At 34.2% G+C, this 24,194-nt stretch overlaps 1 protein-coding gene across 9 annotated transcripts in view; it reads right to left on the reverse strand.

Annotated features, from left to right (window-relative positions):
- TRPS1 (transcriptional repressor GATA binding 1) overlaps positions 1-24,194 on the reverse strand; it is a 257,802-nt gene that overhangs the window by 106,275 nt on the left and 127,333 nt on the right. For 7 of the 9 annotated variants that reach the window (XM_035703310.2, XM_049093362.1, XM_035704095.2 and 4 more), the window contains one exon: positions 6,021-6,065. The exons of the other annotated variants lie outside the window; for them this stretch is intronic. In XM_035703310.2, coding sequence (XP_035559203.1) covers positions 6,021-6,065 — 45 coding nt within the window. The remainder of the gene's footprint in view (positions 1-6,020; positions 6,066-24,194) is intronic. 9 annotated transcript variants of the gene reach the window in all.

Below are 24,194 nucleotides of genomic sequence, written 5' to 3' on the forward strand. Positions count from 1 at the left end.
AAAAAAAGTCATTTTCTATAGACTTTGATATGTACATTGGTAACCCAAGAAGATAATCTGGGACTTCTGTGCTTTTAAACCAAAAGGATCATTTATCTGGGTCTAAAAAAGTCACCCTGTTTGTCAAAAACAAGGAAAGAACACTTTATGCTTTGATATTCCCAACAAATTGTTGTAAAACATGAAATCTATATCTTCCTGTAAGCTTCAAAGTGGAATTGCCAGACTTCTTTTTATCATTTAGACAGATACCCTAATTACTTTCTTATTCAAATCATATGAAAGCTTCATTTTTAAAAAGGTCCCTGAAAGTTTTTACATAAATACACACCTTCCCTACCAAGATTCTTTAACAAGAGATTCTTCTTATGCCACAGGAGGAAAGCAGATCAAGGATACCAGCTTGGGGACCCTTCTCTCAAGTGATTTCAATGCAACAGTTGCTATTAAAAGGAAACAGTAAAAATGCCAAAGGATGTCATAGGGGTTCTAAAGAGCTAATTATCAAGACAACATTAAAACAATAAAAACTGGTGGAGAAGCTTCCACGATTCAATATACAGAGAAAAAAAGAAGTCAAATAAATGGCATAAATTAGCATTAGGATATAGTAAATATTGTATCTTTCTGCATGAAAAGAAACAACTTTAAAACATGTCTGGCATCCTACCTATATTGAAGTATAAAGCTCCAAATTCTGACTTCCAGACACTTTGGAGGGAATAAGAAATTGAAGATGTATTAATCTTTCATCAGAAATTGAAGATGTTATAATCTTTCATCAGTTTCAACTGTCAGTTTGACTTTAGCAGCATTTTCACTCCTGGTTTAAGAACCTTATTTGTGTTACCTGTGATTATTGATTATTTACTATGACTGCAAGACAGCATAATAAAACCAGAGTCTACATAATTATTCAGGTAGCTGCTCTGGCCTAGGAAAGTGCAGGGCCAGAGGTCATGGCCCAATATGAAATGTTCCTACAGTACCCAGCACTAAAACTGTTTTGGTAGATGAGAAACAAGATTTGAAATGTACAGAAAAAGGAAATGTGCAAAATACATCCAAATCTTAAAATTTACATATGAAGGAAGCTAGATGAAGGTGTTAACCAAATTGAAAGATAGTCCTCAAATTTACCTGACATACCAGTAAGTTGTAAAGCTAAAGGAGCTATTATATACTGTCATTCATACGAAATAAATTTTGATTATCCAGGCTAATGCAAAAACTTTTCTCTCTCTTGAAAATGTTACAAAATTATTGTCACGTGATGAAGTGTTCAAAGGTCACATAGGCAAAAACGTGAAAGAGGTAACAGAGGTGGTCAAGAAGATAATCCAAATACTAGGCTTTTTTCCCTTAGATTTTCATGATGTTTTTGTCTATCAACTTTTAAAATTTTGTAACATGCTATGATTTTTCTTATTCTAAGTATTCATTTTTAGCCTAATAGTGCATCCTAATTGTGTATCCATTATTGTAAGATACTTTTCTTAAAGGAAGCCCTCCAAATTTTATAAGCTTTATGGTCCCACAAAACCTAGATCCGCCCTTGTAGATGCTAATCTCTAAATCGAGAAAATTATTAGAAACAGTGGATATACTTGCCATTAAAGTGAAAGACTCAATATGGCATAGCTATGACCAGCTGAAAAGAATTAATAATTAAGAGGTTGAAAGTGATGGTGGTACCAACTTCAAAGTACACAGTCAGACAGAAATTTAAAATTATTTCTAGAATAGCAACAGGCACAAATCAAGTACCTGTTCGTATTCAGGTACAATGTGGACAGATATGTCAGCTATAAACTATACTGGCTTTTGTAACTGTGGAGGTCATCTACCTTCTTTGCCATTATGCAGCATTTTCCTAAAGGGCAGGGACCTCTTCAATGCACATTACTTATATGTGCCCACCAAAACTGTATGATGAAACTCCACTAAAATTTCTTTGATGTATTTTTGTAGTCATTATTCTAGAATGATGATTTTTACAGTAATATTTTTCAATTTTCTCTTATTTGCTGTTCTGTGTTGTTGTTAACTTAGAAGTAGTATTTTCATGGGCAGTGAACTTCACAGGACAAAAACAAAAAACCAAATGTGTTATGAGAAATAAACCAAATTTCAGTCATTAAAAGCAAGCATTACGCAAAATGATGTAGAAACACATCCTTCAAATAAATAAAACTTCTTTGCAATATTTCTAGGGAGGGTTTACTATCATAAACACTCATGAGAATAATCCTTTGAACTGAAATCTTTAATTAACTTTGAAATCTATAATGTAAACTTGAAATATGTTGCCTTTAGAAATCATTTTACAGTTAAGGAGTTGGAATAAACTACAATCTACTAAAAGAGATTATTTTTTCAAGATAACATATTAAGTGATTCTAAAGTCCATTTCAATCATGATCATTAGTTTAAAATAAAATTAAGCTGCGCATTAAAAATATGTATATTATATTTTTTCCAATGTATTTAAATACACAGTAGATGTGAAACCAGCAAAAATACTAAATTATTAGGCCATGAAATCCAATATACATAAAAATGTTTCCTACATTATAACTAAATTAAAACGGCTTTGCTCCACATTGTGCAAAAAACATTTATGATAACTTAAAAACTAAACAAATAAAATGAAAAGTGTTATTTGAATTCTGTATTTACTAAAAGCATACATTAAGAAGTGAGGTTCTGTGACAGTTTAAGGGAAAAAAAGGGTCAATTATAATGGATATAATGTTTTTCTAAAAAATCTAAAATATTAATTATTAAACATAACCATCTAGATTGTATTTTTAAGAAATATTTCTTGTAAAAGCCCTAACCATATTTTGGCAGCAATGTATGGCATTTCTAGTTCCCATCTGATTCTATCTACAGTATTCAACTCAGCAAAGAAGGAAACACACATCTAGATTCTAGACATCGATTCATATACATACCTCTTCGCTGTCAATGTAATCATGACTGTTTTGCTAATTCATCAACAGAAGATATGGAAACACTTTTAAAAAGCAGCATTAATATATGTCCTGATTGTGATTGGCAGTGTTAATTACAGGGGGTTTTTATCCTGTCAGCAGTTTCAAGACGATTATCCTTAAGTTTAAATTCCAGGAATGCTCTGTATATATATACCCATATACATCTCATGTACTAGGAGACTAGAAGAAACAGACAAAGGAGCAGGGAAAATATAGGAAGAAAAACACAGGATTGTACATTATCCCAGCTCATCTCAGATTATCTGTCTTCCAGTTCTTCTCATAACTAGCTACAGACCGATTCTTGGTTGAGCCATTTAACATGCTGGATGGCCAAACTAGATGGTAAGAATAGTCATTTAGTAGTTAAATTTACTATGAATGCTTTTCAAAAAGTGAAAATATAATTTTAACATGCACATTTTTAAGGTGACTTCTAACTTTTTTTTCCATTAGTACTATTATTTAAAAAAACCCAAAATTTGGAAATAAGGCAAAATAAAAAGTAGGTAGCATGTACTTTCAGTTACACACTGGAGGATTCTTTAAAGGCTCACATAAGGATTAATTAATTATCTAGGAGAATAAACCTGTGTTTGACTTTGCTATTTATGATTAATTACAGACTCAGCTTCTGTGAAGTTACATGTTAATTTTCTGTCTAAAAGAAATGATAACCCCAAAGGTTAAGGTTCCATTGTCCTACTGGACTATATTAATTGGTTTTGTTTCTAAGTCAGAATGTCATTCCTGGGAGATACACATAATTCACGTTCCTCTGATTTTCCTTTAAAGCAATTTTGCCATCTTACTGATTCTTTTATTAAGCTAAAAAATATCTTTAACAAAAAATATATATATCTTTAACATGAGTTTAATTATGTATTTGTAGAAGTATGATGTTTTAAATTTTTCAAATTTTTTTTTTTTGACAAACTTTGGAGGTTCCACTAAAATACCCGAGCAGACTTACCTTCCAGAAATATTTAAGTGAAGGCACTTTTTTTTTTTTTTTTTTTGGTCCTGGGAGTGAATCTCCAACAACAATAAAACTTAACAATGAAACTGTACCTGTACCTGCAGTAGTGCTCAGTTTCTCTTTCTTAACCTAACTCTGATTTTATTTTCCTTTCTGGTTCTTGGCTACAGTTTGGTTTTGGTTCTGGTGTCCACAGAGCAAATAAGTTATTTCCCACTGGTGACACCAATGATAGGGAATACTATGATGGACCATTTGATGATCTTTAATTACTGGGGTTCTGTTCTCTGTTGGGTGAGAGGCAACAGAATTTGTTTCATTAGTCTTTTACATTGTTTGTGTAAAAATACATTACATACCCACAGAAAAGAGAACAACAAATATCTCAGCTTCCAACCAGTGAATTTCATGTTTATTTACTCTTGACCCATGGCTGAGATTGAAGGAATTGAAGCTAAAAGCGCTCTGTGCTTCTCCATTTCTCTGACATCAGATTTTTAAATTTCAATGCTTTCCTATATTCAGTGTGTGTTAATAAATTATACAATAATGCCCAAGTCAAGTGAGTTATGTTATGACTTTTTTTTTGAGACTTATAACCACAATCATTCTAAAAGTCTCACATTCCAAGAAAATGAAATTTAAATGAGCTAGGACTTTAAGAAAACAAAATTGTAATCCTTATGGAATTTGCTAGTTTAGGGTATTTTTATATAAAAATATAAATCCAGGTTTATATTTGAGACACCTTTTTTTTTAGATTTTATTTATTTATTCATGAGAGACAGAGAGAGACAGAGGCAGAGACACAGGAAGAGGGAGAAGCAGGCTCCAAGCAGGGAGCCTGATGTGGGACTCAATCCTGGGACTCCAGGATCACGCCCTGGACAGAAGGCAGACGCTAAACCGCTGAGCCACCCAGGGATCCCCGAGACACATCCTTTGATTACTGTAACTATTGTGTTCATTTTGGCTTGAAAAAAATTACTTATCCTGCTCTGATTTCCTTGATGGTCAGGTATAATCAAAGCTCATTCTCTGTTTTTTTTTTTTTTATATATCATTTAGTTTTTTGTCCTCATGAAAAGACTAGTTAATATGAACCTCCTCAACTTCTTACAAAGTTTCACTGCTAACATTTCTCCAACATTATGTCCAGGATTGTGAAAAATGTAAAATTATGTGTCTAATCAAAATGTTTTCATATCAGCAATAGTGACAGTATGTAGTTTGGAGGTGGACCTAAATATAATTGCCTTGGTGAGTCATCTTTAGATAGCTGAATTTCTAAGTAAGATAGGGTATTAATAAACTGTTCATCAGTCCATCACAATTACAGTGTTGCTGTATCTTTGGATTATTATAATCTAAGTATTCATTTTTCCCACCCTAAAAAAGGGTAAAATTCACATGTGTGGCCCTAGGTGCCTGTGATGGCATGTATGAGATCTGCAAATCTGTGCAAATAACTGTGAGTGACAAAGACATCTCAAATATTTTTCTCTTAGCTCTCTCTGAAAAAAATAATTTAGTTAAACACTACAGTTAACATGGGTGATCGAGACTTTTATAAGCAAAAGTGGCAGAAAAGTGTAACCATGTAAGCAAGTTACAGAATAGGATCTTTGTTTATATTAAGGGAAATAAAAAAAAGAAAGTTTTCGAAGTAAAGTGCCTAATTGATCCATAATGTGAAAAAAGCATAGTGAAAGATACAATTTGAGTGTGTGCAATATGTTGTACATGAGTGGAGGGAAATAAATGCTTGAGTTGGTTTAATAATACCAGCAAATAACCAACCTGAAAAGGCAATAAAATATGTTAAATTTTGGCAAGTCAACAGACTTACACATAAAATAATATAAAACAAAAGGAAATCTGTGAATCCTTTGCTACCATATATCATATTAATGCAAATTAGATACATTTTTTAATTTCTCCTAGAATGATATACAGCATTTAGTCTGTCCTGAGCAAAGGTTAGAAAAAGGTTATTTTTTTACCTTGGTTTAATAAATCCAGATAGTAGAGATTCTACTCACCAGAATAAATTTCTGTTTTGAGTTTTCTTTGGCATGCCCTTGATTCTGAAAAAAAAAAAATCTATGGTTCCTTACAATTATGTTACTTCTAAGTTTATTTAGAAATTTCATTGTCATTTTGATTAACAGGTAGCCAAGCTACTGTTTTACAAGCACCTAAATCCGATTTTATTTACCCAAATCCTGATACTTTTTTGACTTGACTTTTCTAAGATCAGATCCTAAAGTTTAGAGGGGATAAAAGATCATACTCAGAAATTCCAACATTGCCCCAAGTATGCAAGTTTTACTCTTAATAGAAATATATAAGAAAATGTAAAGGACAGGGAAAGTCAGGAATCTTAACAGTTTCAGATGTTTCGGTAAGTTGAAGGAGGCATGTGATGGCTATGCCTCTTTCTAAAGTGACTATATAAGCATATATAGTATCTAGAAATCAATTTCCTTAAAACCATCCATTCAACTTTCCAGGTGGTTACCTGGAAAGATGTCCCAAGGGACCTGGGTAGCTCATTTGGTTAACTATCTGCCTTCAGTTCAGGTCATGATCCCGGGGTCCTGGGATGGAGCTCCAGATTGGGCTTCCTGCTCAGCAGAGTCTGCTTCTCCATCCTCCTCCCACCACCCCCAGCTCATGCTTTCTCTGGGTCTCTCTCTCTCTCTCTCAAATAAATAAATAAAATCAAAAAAGAAGAAGGAAAGAAGAAAGAAGAAAGGAAAGAAAGAGAAAGAGAAAGAGAAAGAGAAAGAAAGAAAGAAAGAAAGAAGAAAGAAAGAAAGAAAGAAAGAAAGAAAGAAAGAAAGAAAGAAAGAAAGAGAAAGTTGTCCCAAACTATGCAAACTCTAGTTTGAAAGGCTACTGATCTATTTAATTCCATTCTGAATATCCACAATGTTTCTCTAGAGATCAAGACTTTAATACATGACAGAGCCAACCTAAAAAAAAGGGGGGGGGGTACCTAAAAGAATATGTTATCTGCTGTTATAGAGAGAAGTCTCTAGTTAAAGTGTGGCTAGTATATGAGAGAACTAATGAACTATTAGAAATGTTACTCAAATCAGTTGTGAACTATAATGAATTGCTGGCATTGTAAAGTTAAGAAGGTTATTGCCAAATTCAAGATACATAAAAGGGCCTTCCATTTTCTTTCTAAAATTGTTTCAAGAATGGTCCATCCTCCATGAAAAGAAAAAAAGAAAAATGAAAATGTATTTATTAGGACTCTTTACCTACTTTCATAAAACTCTACATGCAGAAAATTCCTTTTATTTAAACTTCTTAAAAAGTGTCCGTAATTGGACTTATTAAATCATTACTATGATTAGATTTTTTAAATAATCAGGTCAAAGTATAAGAATTTATTTTATCTGGCCATATAGTTGTTAAATATGCAAATTAAGAGAAGATTTGGCTTTAAGTAGGTCATTTTATTGTCTATTCTTTAGCAATAACTGGCATCTGCTGACAGACTACTGAATTGTTTCATACAACAAAGTTCACATAATCCTAACATCTGTTTTGGTTGCATTTTCTTCATATTTCTAAGAACAAAATTAGAAAAGGCACATGCCATTTGTGTTAGTATCAACTCTTCCTCTCAAATATAAATCTGTAGTAAATAAATGATGAATAGAAGGTTCTAAAATAATATAAATGACACTAAAATGTTGCTCCTATGCAATTAAGTTAACTCAGCACCCAATAATCATCCTAATATTGGTCAACAAAATTTGACTACCTTAACCAGTGATCAAAGTTGAGTTACAGTTTTAACTAACCTTACGATAGTGGTTATAAGCCCATTCTAAAATTTAGAATTTCTCTAACTTTTATAAAGAGATTACTATGGTTGCTAATGAAGGAGTCATAAGTTCAAAAAACCCTGTCCTTTAAACGTTGTTTTTGCCAATAAGTAGAAGTTTGTCCATTAAAAACAAAAATGTATTCAAGCTTTTTGGAAAGCATCTGATACATTTTATCTGAGCACTAAATCATTTCATTTTACCAGAAGTTGAGTATTAAAGATTGAGCACTAAAAACAATCTTCTGGTTAGGTTTTGTTATATTCTGAATTCAGTGAAATCAAATCAGTTTTTCTCCCTATGCACACATGGGGCTGTTTATAGTCAAACTTTCCCATAAAAAAACATGAAAAGCCTATGAAAGAACACGTTATTAATTTAATGCCCTACAAACTGATTTCAGGTCCAATTATAATTGACTTCTGGCTCAGATGTCGAAGGATTTGTCTACATTACGAAGAACCCAAGAAATCAGAATCTCTACTATTCCCACAGGCTCACATAAGTGTTCCCCATGTCCAGTGTGAAGCTTATGTTCATAAAGGCAACCCATTTAAGCTACCACAGAAGGTATTTCCTCTTTTAAAAATGGCAGGGGTGGGACTGGTAACAGAAAAAAAACAACAGAAATACTTTTATGGGTTTATAGGTATAATAATAATAACCATTCAGTCTTATCACGTGATAGATTCATGAAAACTATACCTTCCACTTTGGTTAACACTTTAGAAGTGTGAGAAGGTGAGTTGAATCAAAGCTTCTGAATGCAGAAAAATGATGTAACAGCAACCATTATTCCTTTTATGTTGTCTTCATCATTATTTTCAAAACTCATGCCAAACACATGTGCTGTGATTTTGACCTATTATGTTATGTATCAATCTCACCTTGCTCAATATTAATATGATTTTATAAATATGGCAATGATTTTTAAAATCCAATGATAATTTATTATTTCTAGAAATACACAGGAGAGATTCTGAGAGTTGACCATTGAATGTTGTAATTTACTCCACTTGAGCTTTATAGATGAATACCAACAGTAACATCTGTAAAAGTCATTTATTTATTCAACGATTATGAGACAACCACCAGTTGCCACATTTTACAATTTGGTCTTTAGCCCATTATAGTGTATATAATGTATATTAGTCCATTTTTCCCCTTTACTTGTAATCTATAGTTCAACTTCATGAATAGAAACTTTCTTTGTTTTATGTTTGAAAAATAAAATTCAGTACTTAAGTTAAGCTGTCTCTCAAGTTAACTTTGAAGCTTTCTTTATACCTCACTGGGTTAGAGAGTGCTGGGAGGCAAAAACATCTGTTCATTCACAAGAATTGAACTCTTGGAATGATCCATCCATTATGCTAGCTTTGGGGCCTTAACACACCCACAGTCCCTCCCCTCAGAGCTTATAGTCCCCTTTGAATAGCATGGTCTTATTAAGGTACTAGTAGAAGAGGAGAGGTTTCATGCTGCTAGGTGAGTAACAAGCCAAGTAAGAAAGGAGAAAATGAAGATGCAACAAAGGGAGATAACTGATGGACCAAGATATCACAGTAGGTGGGAAAAGCAAGAGCAAAGTGTATAACGGGAAAGAATTTAGAATTTCTGAGCTATGTTATGATACAAATCTTATAACTAACTGTACACATCAATAAGCAGTGTAAATGCTTTTGTTTCTCAAAGATGATTAAAAGATTATGAAATGTGGATTAAGTGTGAGACTAAATGAAATGAGATCTTATAAATTTACCATCTTGTTTTGAAATGAAATCAAAGTATTTGATTAATTCAATAGCACTGACACCTAATACAGAGATAATAAAAACTCATTTTCTAAAGTTGTGCTCTCCAGTATGGTAGCCATACGTGGCTATCTGAATTTTAAATAATTAAAATGAAATATAACTAAAAATTTCATTCTTCAATAGCGCTAGCCACATGACAAATGTAAGGTAGCCACATGGGACTGCCCAAATTTGGGTAGCACAGATTTTTAGAGAATTTGTAACACCACAGTAAGTTCTATTGGAAAGTACAGATAGAGAGAGCCCAAAGATACTGATGTTTATAGGGGTCTATAGCAGAAACATCTATATAAAACTTCATTTGTTTGGTATAACCAATAGATATAACTTTAAAAACAATGACAACTGTCTCTTCGCCTAAAATTGTTATGGTGCCACTGGCAAAGTATATACTGAGAAATAATGTAGGGCAGAAAACCACTTGAAAAGATTTTACTACTGGCACTCAAGTCAGAAAACAGTATCATATTAAATCAGATTAAAATGGAAATATGTAAAATACTCAAGAAATTGCTGGGTCATTTAGTTGATATTGGTCATGTTATCATGGGCCTGTTTGGATATGTTTTTTTATAGCCTGAAGGTATCTGAAATAGCAGATAATACAGGAAAAAAAAAGCAACAGTAATATTATCTATAAATATTCTCAATTTGTTTTCTTTTTGTTCTATTTCCCAACAATATACTACTTCTATAATTTGGATAAAGACAAAAAGGTAATAAAGGGGGTTAATAGAGTTAATTCTGAGAGAGTTAACAGAGAGGAGAGAAAAAATGCCTAAGTACTAGAAATTAAAAAATAATGAAATCACAATTAAAAATCACAAATTCATGCCTCACTTAGGAGAAGGCAATAAACTATGTGCTAAAGACAAAACATTAGTTCTAGTACATTAGAAAAGGAATCCCCAGATTGCCCTGCCTTAAATTATATGGCAAAGAACCAGACTATTTGTTTCTACTAGCAATAAATTAGCTAGTCACATAAGGATTAATTGCAAAACTGACCCTTGAAACACTGCCCAGTAGCCCAATTTTGAACAATAACTCAAATTTGGTCTTCTACCAAGGAATTTTTAGTAAAAAGAATCTGAATGGTCTAATTCATAGGAGAGAGATACTGGTTTGAGGCTTCCTTCTACAAATTTTTCCAGTTACCTACCAATGCTCCAAAGTATACATATTATGAGTTTCTCCCAGGAGTCTAGCACCTTTTGGGAATATAAGAAGACTGTGCATTTTGTATCCAAGTATTCCAGGGGATATCAGGTTTCATAATACATTTGAATTTTCATTATTCATGGGTTCAAGAGTTTGATGAGAAGGTGTTGATTACATAAATGATATAAACAGTTTCAACCCTCAGCCATTTTTTAAAATTCTGACTTCAGCCTTCTTGTTAATCTTTAGCAGTCACTTAAATCTTTATTCCCTAATCTCCAATATCCCAAGGAAATGTGTGTTCTCCACAAGAGTGACATCATTTAGGTAAGTACATAGCCATCTCTTTTTGTTGAAGATGCAAAATTATATCCAACGTACAAGGTCAAATAATTTAACTCCAAAAGTGTGTGTGAGGCTTTGTGTTCACTGTTGAAATGAGAAAAGTAAATGTTTAAGATGTACACCTTTTCTGGCAATCTAACCAATAATGCATTCAATTTCTCTACATCTTTTCATGCTGAGTTCCTACATTAAAAAAAAATAAGAAAGAAAGAAAATTCAGTGACAGGATTGGAACAAAGAGAATAAAAGAACAGTTATAATTCCACTCCTTCATTTCGTTTTTAATGTGCTAATGGGCAATTTATAATAAAACTGAAACTACGGGAGGTAAAAGTCCCTTTCACCAGCCAATTACACCTTCACTTGAAAATTGTCCGAGAAGAAAAGTTGACTTTTTGAAAAATGCAATTAATAGATAAGGAGATATTTACCTCCCGAATGCTCAAGATAACTGAGCATTAATAAAAAGAAGCCATTCTGGTATTTTATTTCAGCTGACATTACCTCTTTTGAGCTAACAGAGTTGAGATAAACCATTCCCTCCAAATAAAAATCAAATAGTCACTGTTACCCATTATCAAAGTGTCAGAATCTGACTAAAGCAACCAAAGTAAGAGCTTCCTATTCTTTTACCAGGAAATAAAGACGATTTTGTTTCAAGTTCTTTGATTTCAATGGATAGGTAAAACTGGAAAATATCAAAGTATAATTAATTACTTGTTGGTATACTCCAAATAGTTTTAAATTTGCCTGTTCTCCTTACTCATCTTCTCTCTCCTCTTAGCACCAAGAAGCAAGCATTGTACAAAAAAAGTAAATAAATAACCAAATAGGTAACATAAAAGAGAGATATGCCCTTTTCTGGGACAAGTAAAGCTCAAAGCTATTTACTAAACTTATAACCAGTTGCAAAGCTGGACAACTTAAGTGACAATATTTGTTATATGAATCTTTTTTATGTAACTATAAGCCTAATGCATACCTCTTTATAATAGGAAATAGATTATAACAATTAATATGCATTGAGCACTTAGCCTCATCAGACACTGCATTAAAGTTAGTACGTAGCCAGGAAGTAAGAATGTCAGGATTATAAGCAAGAAAGTCCAACAATATACAAAAGCAAAACTGACTTTCATTTTTAAATGATAATAAAGATTTAAACACCCATGGGGAGGGTGGTGGGGGGATACAGTAACTGGGGGACAATCATGAAGGAGGGCACATGATGTGATGAGCACTGGGTGTGATATGCAACTGCTGAACTGCTGAACTCTACATCTGAAATTAAAGATGTGCTATATGGTAGCTAACTGAATTTAAATAATTTTTTTTAAAAAAGATTAACAGACTCTTGACCTCACTTCAATATTCCTATGATACACGGATAGGATAATTTCCTGACTATTAGTCCAACTAATATCCTCAGAATGGTGCTAAAATCCTACAGGGATAAATGATAAATAAAAAAACAAAATTAAAAACTAACCCAGTGTATAAATAGTGGTAGAGCTAATAGGCAGGGGTTTTGTTTTTGTTTTTGTTTTTTTGTTTGTTTGTTTTGTTTTTTTGGCAGGTCTTTAACCACCGAGCATTTCAAAACTTACAGAAGTCATCTAGAGCTATCCATATAATGCTACTCAATTGTAGAGATGGCATAACATGCAGTTATATAGGTGATATACTGAGTTGTTTATTTATGGTTCTTGGAGAAGCTATTTCAAAATAGGATTTGAATGAAATTGGAATAGAATCACATAATATAGAATATTAAATATTAGGAACACAAATCAACATATAGAATGGGTGACAGTTTAAAATCTTATGCAAATAACTAGAATTAAGAACAATTATCACTGGAGATACGGAGTTAAACCACCAAGGAATCCACTTTAAGGGACAGGAATGATTAAGAACCAAGTTGGGGTAGTGACACAGGAATTAAAAACAAAACAAAACAAAACAATGGATATGAAAGACTGGCATGAAGAAGGTATGTCACCTGACTGACTATAAGGCAAGAATGAGCAGGAAATACACATCAATTGAAGTTTCTAGCAGGCAAAGTACAGAAATGGTGCACATGAAATGAGTCTAGCCATAGATGTCAGGTGAGCAATATGTGAAACCTAAGAGTCTACTTTCAAACACCTGTGCAAAGTTTTACTGTGGCTTTAAATGAGCTGATCTGAATAAAAATTTAAAATCAACATTACATATACAATATGTAGACTGAAAGTCACCCAGGTACAGACATTTGCATTATTAAAATTGTCTCCATTATTTTTATACTCATTAAAAGACATATCTACAAATTGGTGAATAAGAAAGAGAGGTCCTAAGTAGTTATCTTATATGAAAGAAAATAAGTGTCCTTACAGGACAGGTGATTTCTACAACTACCTCCCCCTGAATAAGAATAGAAAGCTTATTCTGCAGAAAGGTGTGCCCATTTAGCACCCTATTCATGTGAGTGAGAACAGAATCATCTACAAGGTGTTTTCACAGCATAAAATCTCTATTCCGTTACAGAGTCTCTCTGATGTATTTATTTTTGCTCAAGCAGTATCCATAACGTTGACCAAAACAATAGAAACTAAGAGATCAATGCCAAGTAGTTACCTGATAACACAGTTACCAGCATCTGGTAAACCAGCCTGAAGAAAGCACAGTCCCCCAATATGCACAGCACACAAAACACACAAGATGAGTCATCTAATAGCAACTGTCAGGGAAATAGATGTTTTGTGCACAGGAGATCTCTGAAAAATTACATCAGCATAGCCACTTAAATGAGCATTCGAATCTGTGAGGCCAAAGGGTAAAGCGAAAGAAGGAGAAGCTGAGGTTACTTATCTGGCTCCTATATTTTCCCCCTAAACTAGAGAACTTCATGATAAAGAAACAAAAACAAAAAGAAACTCTTCATGCTACTAGTTCTTGGGCCTTTTCTTTTCGGTAAGTTTCATTATCTATTTCCTGTCATTCATTATTCCTTGAAAATCTGACATTTAATATCATGATATTCCATCACAAAGAATGCATCAGTGCTGAGGCACCTGGATGGCTCAGTCAGTTAAAGCATCTGCCTTCGGCTCAGGTCATGATCTCGGGGTCCTGGAATCAAGCCCCACATTGGGCTCCCAACAGAGCGGAGTCTGTTTCTCCCTCTCCTTTTATTCCTCCTCCCATCCCTCCCATGCTCATGCTTTCTGTCAAACAAATAAAATCTTAAAAAAAAAAAAAAAACAAAAAACGTAGCACCATTCATTTCACCTTTGTTTTTAGCTATTTTCTAAAGATCATGACATATATCACAAAGTGTTAACTATATGTTTAGCACTGTGCTGGATCTTCCAGAGAATATAAGAGGAATCAAAGACAAAATCCAGCCATAGGAAAACACACAGTCCGCTTGAGAAAAATTAGGCATGAAAATCGCAGGGAGTTGGTATACAAAGAGCATTTAACTAGTGTGAGGAAATAAGCTAGTTGTGTGGTCCTCAGTAAGTAAGGAAGAGAACTGGAATGATCCATGCTTATCAGACTGGGATATGTGTGCACATCAATGAGAAAACATGAGTGGTATCAAGATAAAGATAGTAACTACATTACAAACATAACTCATTTATTAAGCATGCCAATTGCCCTAAAGAATATGCAATTAATTTTCATATTAAAACAAATGGGTGCCTAAAGAACTTGCGGTTTATAAATTTTATAAATTAACAAACGATAGTGACTAGAGTGAATGATATAGGTGCTCAAGAAATTTGGAGAAGGAAAAGACGCCCATAAAGATGATTTCTTTAAAACTTTAGGCTGCTCACTTCAAAGAAAAAAACTGATGAAAATGTCAGGAGACGGCACTTGGGTAGCTCAGTGGTTAGGCATGTGCCTTAGCTGAGGGTGTGATCCCAGAGTCTTGGGATTGAGTCCCACATCAGGCTCCCCACAGGGAGTCTACTTCTCCCTCTGCCTATGTCTCTGCCTCTCTTTCTGTGTCTCTCATGAATAAATAAATAAAATCTTTTAAAAAAGAAAAGAAAATGTCAGGAGAAGATGTATCAAGGAATTAGAGCAGGTTGGCTAAGACGGTAGTGGAGAGCTCCTTTTCCTTAAAAGGATAAGAAGAAACTAAAAAAAGCAGTGTTAGTCAAATAAAATACATTATTTACAAAGAATGAAAGAGGTTAGGATAACAGTGAAGGGTACAGAAAAGTGAAGACCCTTGTCTGTAAGAAGTATCATAGGGTGTCAAAAAAAGACCAATAAGAAGACTGCTAAACATAAATCAAGACAGGAAATAAAGAGCATAAAGACCTCCCTTGATGTGGAGACTGGAGTTCCAGAAAGATTGAGGACATCCAACAGGTAAAAGAAAAAGCAGAAGGTTGTGGTTGAAGATGGGGGTTTCTGCATTCTTGGTCTGAAGGGAATGTCATTGTAAGGAACTTCAGATGAAATCTGAGGTACGGCTTGCCTGTGAAAAACCAAAGAGAAAGCAGTGTGCAGGTCACTGAACTGAAGAGATTGAGAAATTCTGAGGTAAAAATCCTCAGAGTCACCAAGCATACAAAAGAATCCACAGATTAGATAATCAGATCCTGGATAATACCTATTTGTACCATGACTTTCTTATGAAAATAGTTACAATGGGTCCAATGTTTCTAAAACAAGTCTATATGGTCTAGGGAGATGGAATGCACTTCAGTTTCTGGATGATCCAAAATTTTCCATTGGAGCAACACCAGTGAATGCTGGGATAGGAAAGAAAATTCTAGATTGATAAACTTTTAGCAGCTCAAAACAGATTTAGTCTTGAGCTGTGAGGTTATCTGCTAGGTTGTCCACCATGCTTTGTAAGTGTCCCTTCCACATACCTCCCTACTTCCTTGTGAATACAGGTCAGTGGAAAATGAGCCCCAGTACCTGGAAGGTTGCCAATTACTAAAACCTATCTGTAATGAAGCATCTATGTGAATGTTCTGATTGTGAACATGACCAAATTTTAAGGGCTCTACTTTCCTACCTAGTTGTCTTTTTTCCCCTTGAAAGCCTGTTTCTAAAAGACAGTGAATGAGTTAAAATTAACTATTTTAAGTGTTCAAATCATCAAGAGGGTATGATGTCACATAATTAGGTTAAAACACCTAAGGGTTTCCTGCAAATTGTGTACCTACTTTTTTTAAGTATCAAAAGGAGTTACATTCTTTCATCAATCTAAATGTAATTTTCATGTTAAATTCTCTCTGAAGATGGTATTTTTTAAAGACTTATTTATCATTAGAGAGAGAGCATGAGAGAGCAAGCGGAAGGAGCAGAGGAGAGGGAAGGGGAGAGAGAGAATCTCAAGCCGACTCCCCACTGAGCATGGAGCCCAACTCAGAGCTCCTGAAATCAAGAGTCAGTTGCTCAACTGACTGAGCCATCCAGGCACCCTTGAACATGGTATCTTAGTCTTCTCAGGCTGCCATGAAGTATACCACACACACACACACACACACACACTGAGTGGCTTAAACAACAGAACTTATTTTCTCACAGTTCTGGAAGCTGTAAGTCCAAGATCAAAGTCCCAAAAGAACTCAGTTTCTGGTGACATCTCTCTTCTGGGCTTACAGACAGCTTCCTTTAACTATGTACACACATACCTGTCCTCTATCTGCACTTGCATACAGAGCAAGCTCTCTGCTGTCTCTTCTTTTAGGACACTAATCTCATTAGGCCAGGGCCCCATCCTCATGACCATATCTAACCCTAATTACCTCCCCTAAACCCCCTCTCCAAATACCACCAGGTTGAGGGTTAGAGCTCCAACATACAAATTTCAGAGTAACACAAGCATAATATTTAGTCCATAATATATGGCAAAAGACTTCAGACAATGAAAACATTTTCCACATTTGCTTTGTATCATGTAAAGGGGGGAAAAAACAATGCCCCAAAACTCAATCTCTTTCTTGCCTTTTTTTCCTTTGAAGACCAAGCTCTGTTAAGCAAATAAAACAGTGGTTTCAGGAAATGTTAAAGACATTGCTAATTGTCTTGGACTGAGTCTGAAGAAGGAGAAATAAGCTGCATTATATAGTCCTTTCTTTGTCAAGTATCAGTTCTAGTAATTACTTCAGTAAAATATAAATAATCCTTTTAAAGTTAGATACACTAAGAACTTCCCCCTACTGCCTCCCATAAAATGAATGTTTTAGGTATTAGAAGGTGAAAAAAAAAGTTTAAAAATCTAGAGTAAGAAGTTATTCACACATCAGTGTCAAGACTTTTGATTCACCTGCTTTGGATATCAGACAAACCTAGCACTTCAGCTCACTTTAAATCTTATTTATTATTAAAAATTTCAGAGTATTACAATCTGGGCAATACTTCAAATTCGAAAGTCTTACACCTCATTTTACAAGTGATGATTACATTGCCCACTATCACACAAATAGATACAGTCAAGAGTTCCACCATTTCATATAACAATACTTCTTAAAATTGAATTTTAGGGGAATCAAATTAGATGATTCTTATTCAAAATATAATATTATTGAGCCCACCAAGGTAAGGTGCTAAGGTATCTATTACTGAAATCACTCAATTGCATATAGGGACGTGACACAGAAAAAAAGCATGTTTATATGATACAATTCATTTAATCCTAAATTTTTAAGACATGTTTTAAAAATTATCCTAGGTTATCACAAAAAATAGCATTATCAAGTATTGTAAAGTACCATTTACATAATTTCAAATGTCTCCTCATTTTCACCAATATGTGGTTATGTGTGTTCATATTTTATTTCCTGGTTTCATTAATATAAAAGTCAGCATGCATTTGATTGGCTAATTTGCCAATTTGGTCACAAACATAATGCAAATGGATACTGCGCAGAATTAAACCCTGCATTCTATTGTAATGTTTAGGAATGAAATGAGTCCTTTCTTTCTTTTTTTTTTTTTTTTTGAGTCCTTTCTTTTTTAAAAAGATTTTATTTATTTATTAATGAGAGACGCAGAGCAGAGACAGAGAGAGAGAGAGAGAGAGAGAGAGAGGCAGAGACTCAGGCAAAGGGAGAAGCAAGCTCCATGCAGGGAGCCTGATGTGGGGCTCGATCCTAGGTATCTAGGATCAGGCCCTGGGCTGAAGGCCGCGCTAAACCCCTGAGCCACCCAGGCTGCCCATGAGTCCTTTCTAAACATGGTTGGAGTTTCTCTCCCTCATATTAGTGAGAAATAGAGGTATTTTTAATGATTTCATCATTTAAAAAATATTAACACAAATCTGAAGGTCAGAATTTTATGTTGAGAGGGACTTTCTTTTATATTCTATTGAAACTAAAATTAATAAATTGCCTTCAGAGAAAAGTCCATTTGTTTTGACACATTAGAAAAAATGTCCACATCACATCATCTATCATGAATAAAACACTGTTACAGAGCAACAGAGGGAGCCCACAGCATATTAGACTCTCTTCCTGTCTCCTCCCTCTCATCAGATAAATGAAGGTTGTTTTAAATTTTCCATTAGATGACTCTTTAAAAGAAAAAAAAATCTTAAAGAGAAAAAGTCAGATATAATTTTAAATCAACCTGCAAGCTAACTTCAGATATCTATCCCCTTTCGCTCATAAGTCATTCACATTAGTTTTTCTTTTTATAAAGACTTATCCATGAAATGTCTTTGGAAAATGTTCATGGTCATGATTCATTTTGTTTACTATATTGTGTCAAAAAAATGTGTTCTTAGAATTAGACATGTCAATGTTTGAGAATAGGAATCGAATCTTATTAAACACAGCAGTCAAAATTTCAAAATCACCTCTCATCCATGGAGGGCTACACAAAAATCCCATTAACAACCTCAGAACCTCAAGAAAGCTAATAAGAAACTCATTCATATATAAAAAGCCATCAGAGAATTAAAAACAACTTCTGACACACAACCCTTAGCTGAATCTAAGTAGGTCAACTATGCAAAATGTCCTTAACACCCCTATTTATTTATTATAAAAATGTATCATCTGATCTCCATGCTGTGGGACTTCAAACTAACTCTCCTACTAAATAGACACATTTTAAGACTCTACAAAGATTTCTTTTTACATAGGAGAAAAACACAGGTAAGATTAAAATACAATCCAAAAAATTATACTGTTTTAAATTTTTACTTATTTATCATTTGTTTTAATAAAAGGTCCAGGCTTTGTTGAAACCTGAAGTAATAGGTAACTGAGCTGGATGGACTTGCAGTAACTTAAAAACTGGACAATCATCCTTGCTTCTAATTTGCTCCTGGTTTAATCTTAGTCACATTTTACAAAGCTAACACTTATCCTCCAGTGTTCTGCTAATTGCTTGGTGCTACGTTGACTACTGGGAATGAACCACAAGCTACATCACTGTAAACTGCAGGGAGTGCTTCAGTGATCAGGAGGTTAAAAACTCCCCATCAGCAGAAAGGGAGAATTCTTTACTTAACTCAGTGGTACAAATTATTTCCAGGTGGTGATAATTATCACTTGCGGTGTTTGATATTCCGGACTTTGCATCTAAATTTATACTTGACAAGTTAAACTTTTCATCGTGTGCATTTTCCCGTAATCTCTCAAAGGCCAAAGACAAGGATAGACGGATTAGTGATGGGTGAAACCAATTCCACCCAAAATGGCAACACTTAATTACAAGCCTTGTTGTTTATAATTAACTGTGTAAATCACTAACTTGAAAGTTTCTTTTCAAAGTGTTTAAAACCAACTCTTTTCCCAGGGAGATTTAATACTGTATATTGTTACATAGGTAAGTATTATTTTGTTTGTTCTCTGAGCAAGATGTGCAAATGACACATTTCACAAGCAGTCTTGCAAACAAATTTGGAAAACGTTCATGAATTGCATTTGTACGGTTGTTTTGTACTTATCAGAATTTTAGGCCATTTGCCACATATAGAGATGAAAGCCATAAGGAAGACCATGCGCTACCATGCGCTTACCTAAATGACCACGAAGAAGTAGTGTTTAAGAGTGGAGAATGAGTGTCATATTCTTCCAAAATTTCAGAAAATAAAAAAGCTTCCAAATATTTCTTCTGAGGTGCATTCACTTTCCCATGCGAAATACTTAGAATCAGAAAACACTTACTGAGAACATATTATATGTGCCACATACCATCTGCTTTATAATATTCTAATTCAATAATTTCTATTTCTAACTACTCAAAAAGTTCTGAGACACAGGGATAATAAATCTTATTTTGTAGATAATTAATCTGAGGTTTAGAAAACATAAGTAGCCCATGGCACTGGGCTAGGGAGAGGTGGGAGATCTATAGTTTGGACTCAGTTCCTCTAAATCTAAGCTTTTCATTTTCAACCAACCCTGACAAGACAACGTCAAGAAAAGTAATTATTCACTTGCCATGAAGATCTGCATCAAAGGAAACCACAAGGAAAAGAAAATACAAATGCACGTGCATTAAAATCTAGATGCCTGAAAATACCACATCATGTTAAAACAGAGTCAACCTAAAAGTAAATCTGTAAAAACAATCCTCTAATTCTTGATTTATTACCGAATTAAGCTAATGTTTACTGACAGTATTTAGTATGCTGTCTCAGATACCAGAAATATAAGGAAAAGGAAACAAAGAACCCTTCCTCCTTTCCACTGCGGGAGATCCATCAGCAAAGAGATGTCTATTATACGGTCCCATAGGCTCACTGGCAAAGTATCAACAAGAGTTCCAGGGAAAAGCAAGGAAAAGCAAGGAGTTCAGGATCAATCTCATTCTAATTTCCAATCTAAAGATCAAAAAAAAAAAAAAAAATCCTCTGGACTCTAATTTAATCTTGGTAGCTTCAGCGTTTGCCACCATCTCCAAATCCTTATGTCCAAACTCATCGTCTCCTCTCCCAGCTTCTCATTTTACTGGACAATTCACTCCATCTCAACGATCCATCATCTAGCTTCTGAAAGGCTGCTTCCAGGAATCATGTTTCTCTCACCCTTCAGAGTTCGTGTAGATTGTTTCTGTGGAATGAGTTTGGTTATGGCTTGGCATGAGAAACTTCCAAACTCTACACACCACCTCTTGACTGGGGTGTGTCTATTTTATTCTTCAGATTACCAATATTTTTCACCCCTCAGAATTTAGAACTTATATTATGGTTGTATTCCTTTCAGATTATGAGCTCCATTATGGAAGAAATAACTAACATCTTGAAGTTTTTGTACAAATTGGCAAAACAGCATCATGGAAATCTTAATAAACAGCATCAATACTCCAAAATACACAAACATTATGTCAAAGCAGAATACTAGTGGGAATGTATATTACTAAGTAATAATAAGTATAATAAATATTAGTAAATATTAAGGGTTATAAAAACCCAATAATATTATAAATCTAAGTAGACTCAAATAACCAACTGATTACTGGTGGCTTTATGTGCATGGAATGAAAAGGAAGACCTGTGAATAGCAATTCTTGACCTTCTAAGTGTAGAAGTCACATCACCAGCTGACTATCAATTGTCAGTTAACTGCAAACATCAGTTGAAGCAGGGAATTATTAAAAATGCCACATATAGTATCACTTTTTATTTTAATCAGTTACTATATTCTCCAATTCAATCACTTACCATATGCTAAAACACATAAAATATATTTTTGGCCAATCTTTGAATTAGATACCATGTTGTCCTTACATAAACCCATACACTTAATAAACTCTCTAACATTTCTGACTGCTTATGATCTTTCCTCCCATCTTCTACAATTGTCTCACCCGTACTTAATTTGATACTTCAAATGATAAAATTTCTGAAGCATCCACTTTCAGAGTCATGGAAGAATTTTCATTCTTAGATATCACAACTTTACATAATGTTTAATTTGTTTATGTAAATATAAAAATGCTGTAACTGTTTTGGAACAATTACCACTCTTGGTAAATACCCATGTCAACAGTGATAGCAAGAGTGTATACAGTTTCCATTAGAGAATACAGTCTACTACCTGAAGGCACTCCGCATGCTTGGGCATCAGGTGGTACATCCAGATAGCACTGGATAAACAGAGATGGGTTAAGAGGGTTTCCACTGTACTTTCTTAAGATACATTTTTCTTTATCATGATAGGGCAACATTTTCAACTTCACCTTCCACTCGATACACATTAATGCTTTCACTATGAACTATTAAAAAGCTGTAAATCTTTATTCTAGTATCACCAATTTTCATTGGTTATATCAACATAGAACACTTCTGCAGTGCCCAACCAAAAAGGTAACCACTACATGTAGACACTTCTAAGATTATATATGTAACTCGCTTCCAAAATTATTTGTATTTTAAGATGAAAATTCAACAATTAGAAAAATTAAGTAAGTATAAAAGTCAAACATTCCACTTGAAGATATTACAGTCTTTAGTTGGGACAGTTACATAGACCTTATATCCAAAACCCAATCTTCATTAGTAGCATTCAATTTCAGGTTCCTCATTTGTAAAACAAGATTGGAATAAGAATCCACTCATCCTTGATATATTTTATGATACTGATATGGATTTTTTTAAGGACCACATTCCATTTTAAAATATACTTAACACATTTTAGACAAAATTCTGGAATGTAACACAATATTTATTAAGTGAGCTGTCAGGCATAAACTGTGCCAGAACCTCTTATGTCCACACACAGCAGGACCCAAAATGAGTAGCACTGTACTGAGTTACACCAATATGAAAAGTTAGAGGTCAGAGAAGCCACACAGAGCCCTGAAAAGCCAACAATGCAACTTAATGTCCTTTCCATGTCCAGAACAATTCTCCATGCAGCTTCTGCAAAAGAGATTAATGGTGATAGTAGCAGCAAGCAGAAGAGAAATGCATGCTATGGAAGCCCAGCCAATATTCCATTTGTAATTTGTCACATCTCAGCACAATAAGACTACTGCAATTTACAATTTACAATGTTGGCAATTTACAATTCAAATGAGTGCCTTGATTTTTCAAAGAATGGACTGTGTACACATCAGTCAGTATGACACAAAAATGCCCGGTCAGGTTCATTTTAAATGTACGTTTTATTTGGTACTGTTAACTAATCACTATCATTACTTTTACTGTTTACGGATACAATATTTATTAGGCAAAATGTAATTTGGAATCCTTTCTTGCACCCAAACCTAATTCATTTCCTGACTTCCCGAAATATTTATATCCTGATTAGACATATTAGGTCTTTAAAGCTGTTATACTAAGATGATTTATTTTTTTCTGGGGCAGTGTTAAAAAAACTACTCTCTAAGAGGCAGGCTGAAAAAGGAAAACACCACACAGATTCCCTTCCAGGACTTAAAAGAGAGAGAGAGAGAGAGAGAGAGAGAGAGAGAAGACGGAGAAGAAGAAGGAAGAGGTCTTATTTAGGGCCAAGGAAGATTTAGATGCCAGCTACTCCTGAGTTTGCATCCTGGTTTTAGACTGATTTCCCACTGGGGCCCATGGCATGACTCTTAACTTGGCTTGCATCAACTTATACAACTGTAAAATGGGGATGATGATACTTACCCACCTCACAGGCATGTTGTGAGAATTAATTAGTGCTTGCGAAATGCTTTGAAGATGAAACAGGCTGTATAAATGCTAACTATTATTATTACGAGAAACCTGTCAAATGCTATAATTAAACAATCTTAAGTCCCACAATACGGCCTACTCTAAAATGATCACAGCTCCATGAGGAAAAGCACCAGCTTTAGCTTTCTCCTTTCAATTTATTGAACGAGATCCAAGAACAAAATGCATGCCTTTCATTTTATACTTGTAAAAAGCAAAGAATCCATTCTTTCCTGAAGCTTTCACAAACAATTTCGTGAAGTCATTATGGCCATTTTTGAAGCACATTGGTGTCCTTTGGGATGTGGGAGCCCAAGGGAGAGAGACGAGAAAAAGACAAGACTCGGGATATTTTCAACACCACTTGAAGCACACAGGGAAATAAACAAGTCACAATGCTCTTAGTATTTCCATAATCACATGGTTGCATGGAAAAGA

Source organism: Canis lupus, chromosome 13 (genome assembly GCF_003254725.2).
Source record: "Canis lupus dingo isolate Sandy chromosome 13, ASM325472v2, whole genome shotgun sequence".
In the NCBI taxonomy this organism is placed as follows: Eukaryota; Metazoa; Chordata; class Mammalia; order Carnivora; family Canidae; genus Canis; species Canis lupus.